This window comes from Corvus cornix, chromosome 13, assembly GCF_000738735.6.
Source record: "Corvus cornix cornix isolate S_Up_H32 chromosome 13, ASM73873v5, whole genome shotgun sequence".
NCBI lineage: Eukaryota > Metazoa > Chordata > Aves > Passeriformes > Corvidae > Corvus > Corvus cornix.
In genome coordinates, this window is record NC_046343.1 from 10002741 (window position 1) to 10019671 (window position 16931).

The window sequence follows — 16931 nt, forward strand, 5'->3', positions numbered from 1 at the left end:
CCTCACTCCTTCAAAAGCCAGCTTGGGGTTTAGAAGGTGTCTGTCTAAACAGAAAAATGTCAGATGTGAGCTGCAGAGCTGTTCTTGGTGAGTTGGTTTTGTTGTCAGCTTGGTTATTTTATCTCCTGTGAAATGGGCTCAGTGGGAGGGGACGCAACGTACAGAGGTGATGTAGTCTTTTTAGCAGCCCAAAATTCTCTCTATGTGCAGGCATTTTTGTTCCATTGCCCATTTCCACGATACATCCAACTAGACCATCCCAACCATCTTGTCTAATGCAGGTGCCAAAAGGCAGGGATGCATCTCCCCAGGAATTTGGCTAGCTCTCTCTTCCATGAGCCTTAAATATTTTGGAGACAAAATTGTTGCCAGTTTGTGAAGATGATGCCTCATGTTCTCCAGCATCAGATCTCTGAGATCCATCTGGGCTTGGCATTACCCCCTTGGACATTTTGAGGCTGGGAAGGGGGCTGCTGTTTGGGGTTAAACTGCAACACGCAGGCTGGCCTTGCTCCCTGCTTTATGGAATTGAACTCCTGAATATCTCCCTGCCTAGAACAGGTGAAAAACTTAATAGAGAAGGCTACACTTTAACTGGCTTTTTGACAGGTTCATGAGTGTTGCTGTGGGCATCACACCTGCACCGAGGGGCTCTTGGGACCAGACAGGAGTCTGGGGTGCCTGGAGAGCTGTGAGTAAGAGCACAGCCCAGTAACCAAATTCGTAGTTTGCAATAAACCAATCTGTTGCCTTTTCATTGAAGAGCTACATGTAAGGCCATGGTAGTTGTCTCCACCCCCCAGAAGACCCATCTCAGATGAATAGTTTTGCTCCCTCTTCACTGTGCACCATGATCTGCCTGATTAATCAGTTCACTAACAAATTTACTGAAGTATGTCTAATAAACAGCTCATTTTCCTTCAGCAGCTTGGGCACTTTCACAGAAGAAAAATGTGCCAGTAAAAGCCAAAGAAGGTAGAAGAGCCATTCCTTGATGACTCGAGTATTTGCTGAAGCAAGGCAAGCACCCTTACGTGTGGCCTCCAAACCAGCCAAGCATGCACAGGAAAATGTGGATCCCACTCATTTTTTAAAGCTGTGTGATGAACCCTGTGCTCCCACCACACTCCACAGGTGGAGGGTCAGGCCCTAAACCACAGCCCGTATCAGCAGAATCACAGAATGGCTTGGGCTGGAAGGGACTTTGGAGATCATACAGTTCCAATCCCCTTCCATGGACAGGGATGCCACTCACTAGATCAGGTTGCTGGTTGGTATCAGCAGGATACAAGGAATGTCTTACAAACAGGAACACATTGCTGGAGTATTTTGGATTTCACAGCTTGCTTTTGCTCCCATGAATAGCACATCTAGCAGCGTGTTTCCCTGCCTGTTACACTAGCTCCTGGTGCAAGAAGCTGTTCCTCTGAGCATCCTGTCTTGCAGCAGGACTTCCCCTGTGGGCTTTGCTCCAAGTCTTCAAAACAAGACATAAATATCCACAAGAAAGGTGGCTACCTTGAATTATAGAAACTTTCAGGCATGGGAAACCTTGTGAACATTCTCTTGCTTGGGTTTGCCCTTCCACCTGTGACAAATGTCTCCAGCTGTGTTTCCCAAGAGGTGGCTGAGATTTGGCAATGGAAATGTCAACGGAAATACAACAGAAGTTCAAAAATTTGCTACTTACAGGCAGAGTGGCTGCATCAGCAGGGCTGGATTAGCCCTGCATCCCCACAGAGCTCATCCCTGGGATGAGTTTGCTCTGTGTGACCATGCTCACACCGACACGAGGTACACAGAAAACACTGCTTTATTGACTGCATTTGCCAACACACTGAGGAATGCAAAGGGGTTTTTTTTCATAAGCAATGGGCCATGGTCCCAATGTGTATTAAAGCATACACTGTATCTAAACAGGATGAAAATAATGGCAGACAGAGCTATTCCAAGGCAACACAAATAGCATGCATAATACAGTCTCACACAGAACAAGTTTGATAACATTATATTGCTTTAAGGATTAACTAACATGGAAAATGTACAAAAAGGAGAAATAGGTTTTTGCATTAATGAAAAATACATTTTTTCTCTACAAAGGAATTTCTAATACAAGAAAATAAATATTGCAACATAAGCCAAAAATAATTTAAAATTGCTCTTTTCAATATATTTTCAATATTTCTCTTTTGTATTAACAAATGGCACATCACGTTCTTTGAAACAAAGAAAACAGAAGGGTTTCTCCTCCTGCGACATTCATATCGTTTCCTGTAACTGATGTGAAGTGGGTTGTTTTGAATGTGGAATGGCGCAAACTGCAGGGGATTTCCTTAAAGAACAACCAAACCTCATGCTCTGCCCTGTAGCAGCATCCTCCTGCATCCTGCATCCCTCTTGGCTCTGTTCTGCATCCGACCTTGGGGCAAGCTCCATGGGACAGCAGGCATCCTAACTCCGTAAAATAGGTGCAAGCAAAAAAAAAACCAAAAAAAAACCCCAAAAAACAAAACAAAAAAAGATGGGCGTGGGTAAAATGGGAGTGTGGAATGGGAGCTGTCCTGTGGAAACTCTCTCAAACATCGGGGTTGGGGCTGGTGTGGGGCTGTGCTCCATCAGGGAATGCTGCTTTCTGCATCCTCATCTCGACAGCAGCTGCTTCTCCAAGGAAACAGGTGCTCTTACAGTGCAAATGTCGATTCCTGCAGTTTATACATCTTAAAAGATAACATTTCTGTACTAAAATAAACCTTTTTTTTCTTCTCTTTCTATTCATTTCAAAATACATTTACATTAACATCAAAAATATTTTCCTTGTGCATTTTCTCTCCAGAACACCAGACTCCCCTGCTCCGAGGACACTCCAGGCAGGGGGATGCTCTGGGGTGGCTGCAGCCATCCTGCCATGGTCCAGCCCTTGCTCAGCCCCGCAGCTCACCAGAGCCCTTTTCCTCCTGTCTATTCCCTCCATCCCATTCTTCTCCCTGTGCCCCACCAGCTCCCTTAGCTTTCCTCCCCCCCATCTCCTGATGGCAAAACACGATGCCTGATGTTTTGGGAGTGTTTCAAACTGTGTTACTGCCCAATGCTGGCGGTGCCAGGTCGGTTGTTCTTTAAAGTTTCCCCCTTTTTGCTTTCCTGTACTGAGAAGACAAGTAGTGCAGAAGCTGATGAATGGAACTGTGTACAGTGAAATTTGTGGATTGCTTTTTTTTTTAATCATAATTGAGTGAAGCACACTGAAGCAAGATTCATTAAAAGGCAGCATATTGATTATTGTTATGACTTGTATACTAAGATACTGGAGCTAAAGCTAGCAAGCCTGATAAGATAAACTAAGTCCTATTTACTGTATTTAACATTATCTGAACATACTGAGCCTTAATTAATGAGCGGATTTTCATTTCCAACCTCAATGGATTATGCTAATTTATAACAAAGGTGGCTCCTGTTTTGTTGGTATTTTGCTGTTTTTTTGTTTTCTTTTTTTTTCCACTAATAACTTGTGTCACATTTTTCCCATCTGAGGAAGATTCCTTCCCAGGCACGGTCAGTCTCAGCCAGGTGAGTGTTGGGCTTAGGCAGGGCTGGGCATCCCACCCAAAGCCCCCACCACTTGCCGTGCCTGGGATCAGCTGGGCTGTCATCGCTGATCTTTGCTGCAATTTTATCAATAATAAGGACTTTGGAAGGCTGATAAAGATGATGATCTACTCTAAAACATCAATTGAAATAGTCTCAGTTTCAAAAAGAAAGCTCACAGTGAAATGAGCAAAAAGCATCGGAAACCAAAACGGCAGGATGCGGTCTTGGAGCAGCAGCATCCCTCGGAGCAAGCTTGGAACCTAACGCCGCAGCAGTGTGGTATGAGCGTGTCTTTAGTCCTTGGTTGCTAAATAACTTCCAATTGTTTTTCATAATGACAAGTTTCCGGTTTCTGGCTGTGCTGCTTGACTGTCAAAATATTTCTTTGGCATCCACAAAATTCTTTGACTGATTGGTTTGACAATTGCAAGGTTTTTTGTTTAGTGATGGGTTTAACCGGTTGCAGAAGTGTCCCAGGTTTGGGTTGGTTGGTTTTTTTTTGTGGTTTTTTTTTGTTTTTTTTTAAACATTTTTTATTTTTAAAAAACAACAACAACAAAAGTTTCAGTGAATTCCTTTTTTTTTTTGTTCCCTGAGCTCACACTGGGGTCACTCCAATAAAACACGTAGCATGACTTAACTGTGACCTTTGAAGCCAAAACCGAAGTAATGGTGCAATTAAGTGCAAACATGGAAATTCGCCTGACTTATAGGTAACATGGGCTTTTAAACAACATTTAAGGCTTATTGGGGACATTTTATGCATTAAATTATTGTAATATTTATAATGTCAGCTTCTGTGAATCACCCCTCCACAACGAGTCAACAGCTTGTAACCAGGATTTAAGGTAAAAAAAACCAAACCAAAACAAAGGATGGAGAGGAATAAATTCACCATTTCCATTGTAGCATTTAGTAGGAAAACACAATGGTGGTGGCAAGGGTTGTCATTTCCCCTCAGTGACAGCAAATTTGGCCTTGGGGCCATGGTTTTGGTGTGCAAGGGGGATTTCAAATGTGCTGCTCTGGCATGGTGAGACCACGGCAGCACTGGAGAGAAGCACGGGCAGAAAAAAATCGCTCAACCTCCCAGGTTACACCAACCCTGACTCCCCACGGTGGTTTTAAAGGATGCGTTCCTCCTCCATCCTGCCCCACATTTCCATTTTCCACTTGCTGATCCATTCACCTGAATAAATCACTTCAGTGTTTCTAACAACCTCAACAGGGGCAAGGACAGGGAGGAATTTTGCATCCTGGCTCCTGGACGGATCCCAACCAGATGGAAAAGTGAAGGGAAAAATAATGACCAAGGGTTTTTTTCCCTAAAAATAGAAATATAACATTGCTCTCTTCCACCCCAAGCGTTTTCCTCCAACAAGCTTTTTGTGCTTTAGTCATTATTTATTTTAGAATCACTTATTTTGCTTCCTTGTCTCCGCACACACAGGTGGGAACTTCCCCTCCCACAGCTGGCCACTGCCGGACCCTCTTACTCGCTCCCTGCTCTGAGGGCAACCATCCCAGGCAGAAATCTGCCCCTCATTAAATAATGCCCATTAATTGAACTGTCATCCCTGCAGAAAGCACAGGTACCGGCACCCTCCACCCTCTCAGCAGCCTCGGCATCGGTCCTGGGGGGTGCCGGCTTGCGTTCCCGGGAACTGAGGTCCGGCAGGGAGCCTGGGAGAGACCACTGCTGTCACAGTCATTGATGTCGGTGAAGCTGAAGCTGTATCTCAAGCATATCGAGAAGAGAAAGACAACAGTGCTGAATTTCCAACTATATACACATATTAAAAACCCCCCTCGCTGTGATACCAGGCAGAAATTGGACATGGCAGTTGGAACTGGGTTGAGGCCTCATCGAGCCGGTGTGGTTGGATGAGTTAGGATGCCAGGATGCTCATCCTGACGATGTCCTCACCGGCTGCATCCAGCTGGCCCCGCTGCGCCCGGCCACTGCGGGACTCCCCGTCTGAGTCGCTCATCTCGGCGTCGGAGAAGTATCCGTCCGTGTCGGCGTCGAAGCGACGCAAGGGAGCTCCGCCAGCGCCGTCCGCCTTGGGGGGCTGCGACCGCCGCGCCCCCCGGCTCTCCTTTGGTAATTTGAACCGCACGATGGTTTTGGGGCTACCTACGGAGTCAGGCACTTTGGCCGCAGGGCCGGGCTCTGTCTGAGCGCAGCGCGGCGTCTCCTCCTCCTCCTCCTCCTCCTTGCTGACGCAGCCCCGTGTCCCAGCAGGGGGGTGAGGCTCGCTGGTTTTCTGGAGAGAGCCCTTCTTGGCCGCCTTTTTGGCCTCGCCCGTCCCTTTGCGGTCGGTGGGAAGCTTTGCTGCCCCTTTTTCTGACTTGCTTGGTCTGGAATCCAGAGCGAAGGGCTTGGCAGGATCATCCGACAAGTTGCTGGCATTGTTAGTCCAGGGCTCTGAGCCCTCCGGGTGGCCCCCACCCACTGCAGAGGGGCTGCTCCTCGGCAGCTTTTTCTTAGTGTTCGTTCTCGTTCTGCTTTTCACTTTCTTTGTGGTCTCACTCTGCCTGAATGGGGACCTGAGGGAATGGTCCATCATGAAGCTCAGCAAGGTTTCCTCATCCTGGAGGAGCTCCTCGGAGAGGCCAGGGGTGCTGTCCTCGTGGTGGGCATTGTTGAGTGACCACTCGCTCATTGCCATGTTCTCCGCAGTGATCTGCACTGACTGTGCCAACCAGCTGTTGAAGAAGGTCCCATCGATGGGGAAGGAGGTTGACAAGCCTGGGAAAAACAAGAGTGGAAGATTGCCTCAGAAGCCAGAAACATTCATGTTGCCCTCTGTCATCATCACCTACTCCACCTAAACTCCCTGGCACTGGAGAAACACTCAAGAGATCAACTATAATGCACCACATCCAGACACAGAGGAGGGTTTACTCCAGCACCAGTGCTGAATTTGGGGTTCATTGAGGTCGCAGCACAACAACCCAAGCAGTCCCTCACATCCAGCTCTCCATGAACCTTCCTGAATCCAAACCAAGCATCTTCCTTCAGCAAAGATGACAAGCAATGACATATCCCAGCACAGGTGGAAACATTCTTGTGCAAAAGTGGAAGACAAACAATTCAAGTGTAAGTTGAAAAATGTGGTGACAGAGCAGGACTTGTGCCCAGGCAAGGGGTGACAGGTTCCCCAAGAAGCAGCTGCTGCCAGGCCACCACCAGAGCCAAGCAGCCGGTGTGGTGATGGGACCACTGCTACATCTGCACGTCTGAGAACATCTCAAAAGATGTGGAAACTGAAGAAGAGGAGCAGAGATGAAGGCTGGAATGGAAAAAACAGAAAAAGTTCCTGATAATGATCATTGAGAGCAAGAGTGAGCACTGTGGGCGGGGCTAATTGGGTCCGATTAGCAATGGGAAAGGTGCACACCTACACAGGCACAGGCAGTTTTAATCTCTGAAACAGAAACCCATGGGTTCAGCATCTGAGTTGGTTTTATGGAAGGAGGAAAAATGAAGTTTGATTTTGGATTTCAGGAAGAGCTTTCCTTTGAAACAGCCAGTCTAGCAACAGAGAGGGAAAGAGCAGTGGCCTGGGTGGGGTGACTCACACCTGCAATGTTTGCTGGTAGCAGTGACAGCTTTGCATCACCCTCACCTGTGAGCAGCAACACAGGCTGTGACCCTGCAACTCCTGCAACTCACCATGGCCCTTCTGGAGAAGACAGCACCCCACCCTGACACCAGCCCAAGGCAGGGAAGGTGAAGCAGGACCAGGGATGAACTTAGGGTATTGCGTGGTACCCAAACACCAAAGAGCCCAAGTTTTGTGGGCAAGGGCACTGCCCAGCTCACCTTCCCCAGCTCTTCTGGGGAACAGATGACAGCAGCCCCAAGGGATGCTTGAAACCCTTCACAAAATTCAGGGGGTGACAAGACCTTGGTGAAGCTTTGGGTCAGCTGCCTGGTTTCCCAAGCTCATAGCCATGCAGCTTTCCTCTGAGATTCTCCAGCCTTCCATTGTTTCCTGGAATTTGCCCCAGAAAATCCAAAACTTCTTTAGCAAAGAACAGAGCAGAGATAGAAAGAGTGCAAAAGCCCCATTTCCAAAGGTCCTAAAACCCAACTGCTCTGAGATGACCAAAAAGCAGCATAGTCAGGTGAGCAATGTGCAAAGCAGAGCAAGGCAGGGTGGTCCAGACCACCAAACCTCCCACAGAAACTCTCTGTACCCCTTGGAGGGTTTTATAGCATCTCCAGGCTGTGTGAGAGCCCCACAGGAGACCAGCGCTCCCCTGTGTCCCTGCGGGGCAACTGGGCACACATGAGCTCATCACCTTCTGCCTCTGCTGGTGGAGGTGGCAGCACCAGAGGACATCAAGCAACAACCCAATTTCATGTAAAAACCACATGCAGTTGTCACGGACCTTGTCTGAAACAACCTTTTTGTTCTGTTTCTTTTTCTTCCCCCAGCCCTGCCTGCTGCTGTAGCCAATAGGGACAAGCTGGAGGTGGTTGAAGAATCTGTGGGGCCAAGCTCCTCATCCCCTGAGCAAATTCAAGAGATGGATGCACCTTGTGCCTGGCTCCTGCATGTTCCTGCACCACTGGCACAACCAGCATGACCATATATGCCATGGACAGTACATGAAAACTCACAGCCCACGTGCTGTACTTGCTGTCACTGCACAGCACAGAGGACATGGGGGAGCAGCCCTACCATGGGGTGGGTAAGTCTGATTTTATCACCTGAAAGCGAAATCCTGCTCCAGCAGCATATCACAGGTTTTGCAACACATTCTCCCAATCCCGGAGCTACCGGGGGGAATTTTAAATCCCCTGCCCCGCCAGTGAGCATGTTTCTGACCCAGTCTCTCTAGTAGGACCTGGATAATTCAGGCTGATTCCCACAAAGAAGAGATGGAAGGTGTAACTCTACCATGTACATGCAGGAGGGATGAGGGGCTGGGACTCTTAACCCTGCTCCCCAAAATAGGGAGCCTCCAGCATCGCAGGTCAGTTCTGCACCATAAAATCAGACTTACCCAGTTGTCCCAAAACAGTTTCGTTGACCGATTTTCTTTTCTCTGTCTTCTCAGGACTATTTTTTCTACCATCTCTTCCTTTCCTTCTTGGGTCACTTTTCTTACCCTTTGTCTTCTTCCCAGTTTGTTCTGGCATTTTTTAGGAAAAAAGGAAAACGCCGTGTGAGACGAGGCATCAGGGATGCTGCGGCGAGCAAGTTCCCCTGGGCCACCCCTGCAGTGGAGACCTGGAGCAGACCTGCAAACAACTCCAAGCCAAGGGCCATTCTTTGGCCAGCTGTAGGCTAAGGTCTCTACATGTTAAGAAAATCTGAATCCTGTAGGTTATACAAAAAAGAGATTTTAGCCTTGGAGAAGAACTTAGGACTGGCCACAGGAGCAGCCCCACTGACGGCAGGGGACTTGCTGGAGACTGCAGCCACGGACCTGGACCAGGACTTTGGGGTGAGGACCCACAAGGGAGTAACCCCAAATCCTGCTCAGACACCTTCCAGGAGCCATGGTGACCTACGAACCTGGTGCTGTGTCACCCATCATCAACAGGAGCATCTCCAGGAAGGGATTCAGCTGCACAGCCAGACTGAGCAAAGGTACCAACAGTTTTAAAGCCAACCTTGTTTTGACCTTTTGGCAAAACTGCAGGAGTGAAAAAACCCCAAAGTGATATAGGTACATGAAGTAGGAAAGATGGTCAGGATTGCCTATGGAAAGGTAGGGATCTAACTCTTAGCTATACATTCAGCTAAAAATTAGCATTTCCTAAATGGCTTTGAACTTCTACGGGATTTATTCTTGGATAAACAGGACAAATACCCTATAAAAGTACAACTTTTATTGCCAAGTAAAATACTTCCAACAGTTTTTACTTACTCTGTAAGTCATTATCCCCCAGAAGTCTATGCTAAAACTTCTATTAATTTTCAGAGAGGGAAGGATATTAAACCTTAAACCAAAATGTGAGTGGCTCATGGAAATCGAGGCGGGACAGGCAGTTTTTCAGAGTCTGGCCCATAGGCTAAACAATGATCTCAAGGAAGAAATCAGTTTATTGTGTTAGCCAGCAGCAAATCCTCAGCAGAAAGGCCATGGGGTGGATGGGTCAAAGGGAATAACCTCAGCTCTCCCCGTGCTGCAGCAGTGGAAATGTACTGGGTGAGCAGGGGAGGGAATTTGCATTTCACCTGCCTGAGTCTGAATTAACAGAGGATTTACAGTCTTGGAGTTGCCAGCCAGGAACCCCTCCTTACTAAAGGACTTACAGAAAGAAAGAAATGCAAAAGCAGATTTGGTATTTGCTACGTTCCTGCCAAGTAATGGGAGGAAGGCAGACACATTTTTCACTTCGCTTACAAAATCAAAATCTAACTTTGTTTAGACAGCACAACAGGGCTAAAGAGAAACCCGAGCAGCACTTTTTGAAGAGGAACCTGTCAAAATAGTAGCCGTGTTTCAAAGCCAGACAGTGTTTACTTTCCACTCTGTGCAAGAAAAATACAGGGAAGAGAGGAGGGTTCATTTTACACGGGCAGTTCTCACTGATTTTATTAAGAATCTCCTGCTTAAATGATCATTTGACAGTGGGAAAAATAAACCCCTCCTGTTCTGAGTTTTGTGTGGGAGCCAGTCCAAAAAAACTTCTGTGCCAAAACCATCTTTGGAACAACCCCAACAGATCTCGGTCGATGGCTACTGTAACAGCAGTTAAAAACAGGCCTCGTCCTGGTGAAATAATGGGGACTTCTTCCTTTCTCTTAGGAACCCCAGGTATGGAGAGCATCCTGGTCTGGAGCTGTGGGGGAGGATGCTAATGGAACTATCCCCTACCTCCAAACCAGTAAGTGCTTTGCAATGCTGGAAAATGTAGCAGTGAGTTATCCAAAGCCTTGGTTCCACTGGATGCTGAGTATCTGCTGCTCCTGGTATGGTCACTTGGCAAGGGAACTCCTCGTGAGCTCAGCACACTCTATAGACTGGTGCCAAAACGCACTCGGATCCCTAATGTCACCCTGGCATGGGAAGGACCGAGATGCCCAAACCACCTGGAGATCCCAGGATCAAATTCCTGGAGCTGGGCTGTTTCCCTGGCAGCAGGGACTCAAAAGGGCTGGGTCCCAGAGGGAGCAGTCAGTCCTTGCTCAGGCCCAACCAGTAAGTCCATCCCGGGAGAGACAAGCAGCTCAGCTCGGTCAGTTCAGAGCAGAAAAGGAAAGCGCAAACACCAGCCAGGTGGGGCAGGAGAGAAGAGCAGCTGCATCACAAGGTCTGAAGTGATCCCTGCACACCAATCCCCACCAGAGCCATCCTCCTCCCACTGTGGGTTTGTCTCTGATCACTCACCTCTAGCAGAACAAACATCAAGGGAACAGCAGCCATGCTTTTCTCAAGTACACTCATAACATTTTTGGGAAGGACAATCACACAGCACCAGCACTGGGCAATGAAGACAACCCTGAAAAACCACCAGCAGAGCCCCAACAGAGCTCCTCATCATTGGCTGGCATCTGGACCCTACTGGTGAGGCTCCCAGCTCACCTAATCCAGCTCTCCCCGGGAGGAACTGCCAGCTCACAACCCACTGCTGCATCAGAGAGAGGCTTGGACATTAGCCCCAAGGCATTTTGGGGAACACAGGTCCCCAAAGGCATTTCCAGCTATCTAACACCTTGTTTGCAAGACAGGTGAGCTTAAAAACCCTTCCTGGCAAACTACCCTGCGCCTATCTCCTTCTGAGAGCTGCAAATGCTGGACTGGGTTTGCCCAGCTGAACTGAAGAGCATCCTGAAGTCCCCCCTGTGATGCCTCCACAACCCAGAGAGTCTGGCAGTGAGAGCACATGGCAGGTGGTACTCCTGGGGCAGTGAGGTGGGGGTCCAGCTCAGGAATAATGTGTGCACAATACCCTGGGTGCCAGGGAATGGATGTCCAATGTAGGGTCTCCAGTTGGCGGGAACACCATTTGTGTGTGTTCAGGCTGGTGACCTGTACCTCTGGTCCAGTGAGGACGTGCAGAGCAACACAGAGTATGACAGGGACTGGGATTTACAGGACCCACATCACCCCAGAGCACACCCTGGGGTCCCAGCCACTCCTGTCCCCCCATTGCTGCCGGGCTTTGGGTATCAAGAGGAATTTGCATGGGCCTGAGTCACAGACATCTCAATATACACATTCCTCAGCCTCCAAAACTTCAGTCAAAGGAGACTTTTGTCAAGGAAAGCTCAGCCCAGACAGTTCCTGAAGAAACCCCAACCATGTGATGGCTTCAAACACAACTCCAAAGCCACAAACACAACAACCGTCGGAAGCGGCTGCCAAAGCACCAGATGCTGCTGCTGGAAAAACTGTTCTGCAGCCACGGGGTCTGGTCTGCCCTGCCACCGGAGGCAAAGGAGGAGGGAGCAGGAGCTGTGGGCTTCAGCACTGCTTGTGCAAAAGGAAAAGAAGAAGTAGGACAAAAGGAAACCAACTTTATTTCGGCTCCTTAATAAAAGTTGGCAGAAGCTTTGCATACAGCAGCATGATCTCCACTAATGGGTATGTGAAGTGGGGAGCTGCTGCTGACCAGAGTTAAGGGAGCTGGTCTCCTGGAGCAACAGACCCCCCACCAGCAGCTTAACCCTTGATTCTTGACAGAATGCTCAAAGGCATCTGCAAAGAGCCTGAAGCAGGGCTTCCACCCTGTGCCAGAGAGCCAGCTGCAGAGCAGCCCTGTGCCCAGGATGTGCCATCTCCTCCCAAGGAGTCCCAGCTCACAAAAGTCACCAAATACTGTCTTAGCATCCCCACCTAAGCAAACGCTTGGTACTTCTGACTGATTTCCAGGAAGGGGAGGATCAAGAGGGATCTGCGAAAACAAATAGCTCCAGCACTCCAGTCACCCAACGTCCGGCTTTATTCAGTGTTTCTGAGTCAATGTATGAACCATGCCAAAATAACACATCAGGGGAGGGGGCAGCTCTGGCTTCCCTGGTGCAGGGAGCTGGGGCACACAACTTGGCTTCAGAGGACAGTGGGGACCAGTGTCTAAGAACGAGCTCTGGGAAGTGGTACTGACCTGGGTAAAGATCTTTCTCAATAAGCTTCATCTGGAGATGGAAGATCTGCTCCTGCAGTTTACAAATGGTGTGTTTCATTTTCTCCCGTCTCGTCACCATGTAACAGAGATTTCTAACCTACAGAAACACAAGAAAGAGCATCCGGTTTAGCCATGGTCAAAGCAGGTCCCCTCAAGTTGTGTTGCTGCTCCTGCTGCCCAGGGCAATGCCCACTCCCTGGGATTCCACCCTTTTCACCTCACCATCATCAGTGCTGCACTCCTCCCAAGGCCCTTTGGTTGAGCCAGGGCGAGCAGTGAAGGCTCTTGATCCAAACTGTGATAAATATGGGAAAAATCATGCAGTGAATAATTCCAAGCCTAAATGTCTCTGTCCTGGCTCCAACAGCCAGGACCCCACAGTGGGCAAGGAAGGCTGGCTGGCTTCTCCAGCATGGGCACTGGGAAGTCTCAGAAGGGAAGATGCTGTAGAAGGGGCATTATAACACAGTTATGCAAAGGTCCAGCTCCAACCACCGAGCATTGTGCTGAGTCCTTGGCCATGCATGTGTCCTGCTCACACCTGACATAGCCACCTGCACAAAAAAATGCCGAATTCTATGAAGCACCTTGGTGCCCTGAATCAATGCACCAGTTCTCATCCACAAATTGCACCTTTTGCAGGGAGGGATAAACCCTCTTCCCACAGCCAGTGCAGGGAAGGGGCTCAGCTGGGATGGGGATGTCAGAGCCTCACAGAACTGCCCTAAAGCAGATACCAGGAAAAAGCATAGTAAACACAGCAAAATACCCTGGTGATGCTGGTCCAGGTCAGCAGCTGGAGCAGCTCCCTACCTCAAATCTGGGCCCTCCAGATGGTTATTCACAGTTGCTCCACATCTACCTGCAAATCACTGGTGCATTTTGTCCTAATTTAAGAACTTTCATTAACCATGGCAGTGGAGTTGGAACAAGATGATCTTTAAGGTCCCTTCCAACCCAACCCAACCCAACCCAGCCCAACTCAACTTATTCTATGATTATCTGAAGCGCTAAACACAAACAGCAAAGCACAAAATGTAACTGTTCACGTGAGCCAGTGCAGCAGCAGCAGCTAAACCCGGGTCATCACACGGGGCTGCTGATAAACACCCCCAGTAGCATAAGATGACAGAGCTACTGCTGGTAACTCCTGGCACCTGGTACTTCATGAGTTTCAGTGCCATGCTTTTGCCAGCCCCATGTAAGGGTGGCTGGAGAGCCAGGCTCTGGCACTGCTGCCACAATGGACATCAAGGCTTTTGGAGCAAGCAGAGGCTTTCAGCTGCAGAGCAGAAAATGCTAATGGCAGCTAACAGGATTTGACAGCATTTACGCAGCTTTCTATGCTCTGAAAGAGCAGAGCTGCTTGTAATAAGGTAAGGAGGAGGTGGCCTGAATAGAGGAACATGCACACAGGTACGTCCGCACTCACATGTGAGCCTGACATCTTTGACTCCTTCCCCTCCTCATGCTCACACCTTCCTCTGCAGGGAGTATTTCCAGGCTTGGGGGACTGTCCCAATGTGGCCAGGAGCCTTTGTGCCTCTCACAGTGACAGAGCAAGCCAGGACATCGTCCCATACTTACCTCATATCTGCCACCAAAGGCTGTGAGGGCAGCAGGACAACTGCAGCCAACAACTAATATTGTCTCACTTAAGGACAAATTGGGAATGTTTAGAATAAAAGGAGAAAAAGCTGCTCTCTTTTTTGTTGTTGTTGTTGAATCCCCTAGCTGTAAATACAAGGCAGGGAGTTATATAGTGTATTTTACTATGTTCTCTTTTTCTTTCTGGATTGGAGAAAACACGAAGCTATTTCTTTATGGAGAAAATAACTGCTTCTGGCAACCTGAATCTCCAAGTGTTTGGCGGTCTCTCTTCTCTATGATTTGATATTCCTGGAAGAAAACATTACTTTAGCTTTGCTTAGAGACTGCTGGTATTTACCCACACTTACACAGCTCAACACCACCCAGTGCTGTTTCCCCAAGCCAAGTTTAGATGCTGGTGTGAAAGCCTGGAAACCACAGCTTTTTGTTACAGCTAATTTAAATAATTTCCAGTCCTTGGAAAAAGCTTTAATAAATAGGCAAAGAGGGTTAAAAAAGGCCAAAACTAAAATGGGAGGACTGTATTAGGATTCCCAGGTAATAGCTTTAATTTGCTGACACTGTGAAGTGCAGAAATGACAGGGGTTAAGAAATGACAGCGGGAACCACCATCACTCTGGCTGTCCCCATGTCATCTGCTCTCTGCTTCTGCCTCCCCAACTCCTGGATCCCGATACCATTATCAGCCCCAAAATCACTTCTGCCAGATTAACTGCTGAAATTGCTAAAATCCAACATGATGTCCCGTGGACACCCTCTGAAAGCCTTCAGAGCCTTCCAGGCTGCTCATCTCTGATCCCAATTTGATGTGATTCCTCACTATTTGCAGGTGAAACAGGGTGGCTGTGACCTGCCAGCTGCTGCCAGGCAGGATCAGATACCTGGGATGCACTGGCAACAATTGGATTTAAACCCCTATCATCCATCTGAGCACTGGACTTTGACCTGGCTGGTGTTTATTGTTCCACTCTTGGAAGCAGAACAAACTAACAGCTCTTCCAGGGCCAGGCAGCGAAACCTGGCAAGCAGTTGCTAAGCAGAGGCTGAATGCTGATGGGCGCACCCCACAAAGCCTGGAGGCAACTCTGGAAAATGAGAAATCTGGTAAAACACGTAGTTTTGACACAAATCAAAGAGAAGCTGCCGTGAGCAAAGCATGGTACCCAGGGATGCACAGTGGTTCAGTGCAGCTGGAAAAGCCAGGCTGGGAACAAGAGGAAGCAGCAGGAGGCAAAGCAACCTGATTTAGATTTACAATATAGAGCAGATGAGGGGAAAAAATGAGTTGAGCTCGTCACCCTCAGATCAGGCAGATGCAGCCTGTTGCTAGAGACCTACTAACGGTGGCACCAGCCCAGCCCAACACAGAGATGGAAATGTGATGCAGTAAAGGCAAGAACAAAAGGGGAGAAGACTGGCAGAGGGATGGCAGTGATGACCACAGGGATGAAGGCCCACAGGATCACAGAAAAGAGACCAATAGCTTCAAAGCCAACTATTTTTACACAGAAGAAGGCTCTCAGGACCCAGGATCCACACATGAGGCAGGTGCAGCAAGGGACCACAGCAGGCTGGTCCAAAGCTGAACCCCACCTGGACATAAACACAGTGTTCATCCACACTGCCTTTCTCCCCATAGGTTCAATTACGCCACAGCAGCTTGAAGAGAGAGTTCAGGGACACGCAGGGGCAGCATCCCCACCACCTTCACCTCCCAGGGAGCAACATGTCACCTACAGCACCCTCAGCCCCTAGTCAGGGAACCACAGCACCACATCCACCAAGTCAGAGCAATGCTACTTTCCTGCTGTCCTTCTTCCTTGCTCCTAGAGACTCCCTGAGCCCTTCCACGGCTTTTGCACGCTGGGTGGGTGGTCAAACAGGGACCTGGGCAAGGGCCATGGATTCACTCCTCTGGCAGGAACAGGAGAGAGGGGACCAGGCAGGGCTTGGGTCTTAAGCAAAGGAGAAGCAGCAGCTTGGGCTGTGCATGACAGGCGCAGCATCCCTGCCCTGCCTGTCCCTGTCCCGCTGCTGCCCTGTGCTATGCCCATGTGCCTCCCCAGCAGCAGCACTACTGCACCCGTCCCCTCTCTGCCATCTCACCCCAGGTTCTGTGTGTGCTTCTTCCCCTCTGCTTCTTTCTCTCGCTGCTTCTTGCCTTCACTGCTGCTCCTCCTCTCCAGCCTCTGCCCCATCCCTGCTCCTGCCCTCCATGCAGCCATGACAGCCAAATCCACAGGCAGCTGCATGGTGTGGCAGCAAGCCCAGCCCAGGGAGCTCTGGCACCACTTGGGCACTGCTGCTCCACCACTGCTCCCTCTCACCCAAAAGCTGCCGTGGAGGCTGCTGCTCCTTCTGCTGTGGATGGGAGGATTCAAGGATGTCCTGCACCACTGGGAGCTGCCAGTGCCTGCATCCTCTGTCTGCATCCTCTGGCCCAGCTCTGCCTCTGCCAGCAGCTCCCCCAGGAGCTGACCCACTTTTGGCTGCAGCAGGGCAGGGGATGCACAGTCCCTGCTCTTGCTCTGCCTTTCACTCATCTTTGATGTTTAATGTAAGTGAATAATGACGTGTTCCCAAGCCTTGCTGCTGGAAAGCATCTGAGGGGCAACACAGGATAATTTTGTGGTTTGAAACT

General features: G+C 49.1%; 1 protein-coding gene across 4 annotated transcripts in view; it reads right to left on the reverse strand.

Moving 5' to 3' along the window:
* Positions 1-1795: 1795 nt before the first annotated feature.
* JADE2 (jade family PHD finger 2) overlaps positions 1796-16931 on the reverse strand; it is a 72466-nt gene continuing 57330 nt past the window's right edge. For 2 of the 4 annotated variants that reach the window (XM_039559459.1, XM_039559460.1), the window contains 3 exons: positions 12659-12776; positions 8605-8733; positions 5475-6337 (listed from right to left, as the gene is read on the reverse strand). In XM_039559459.1, the coding sequence (XP_039415393.1) occupies positions 5475-6337; positions 8605-8733; positions 12659-12776 (1110 nt within the window). Of the gene's footprint in view, positions 6338-8604; positions 8734-12658; positions 12777-16931 lie in introns of all 4 variants that reach the window. The other 2 variants (XM_010390674.4, XM_039559461.1) reach the window with 2 other exon arrangements.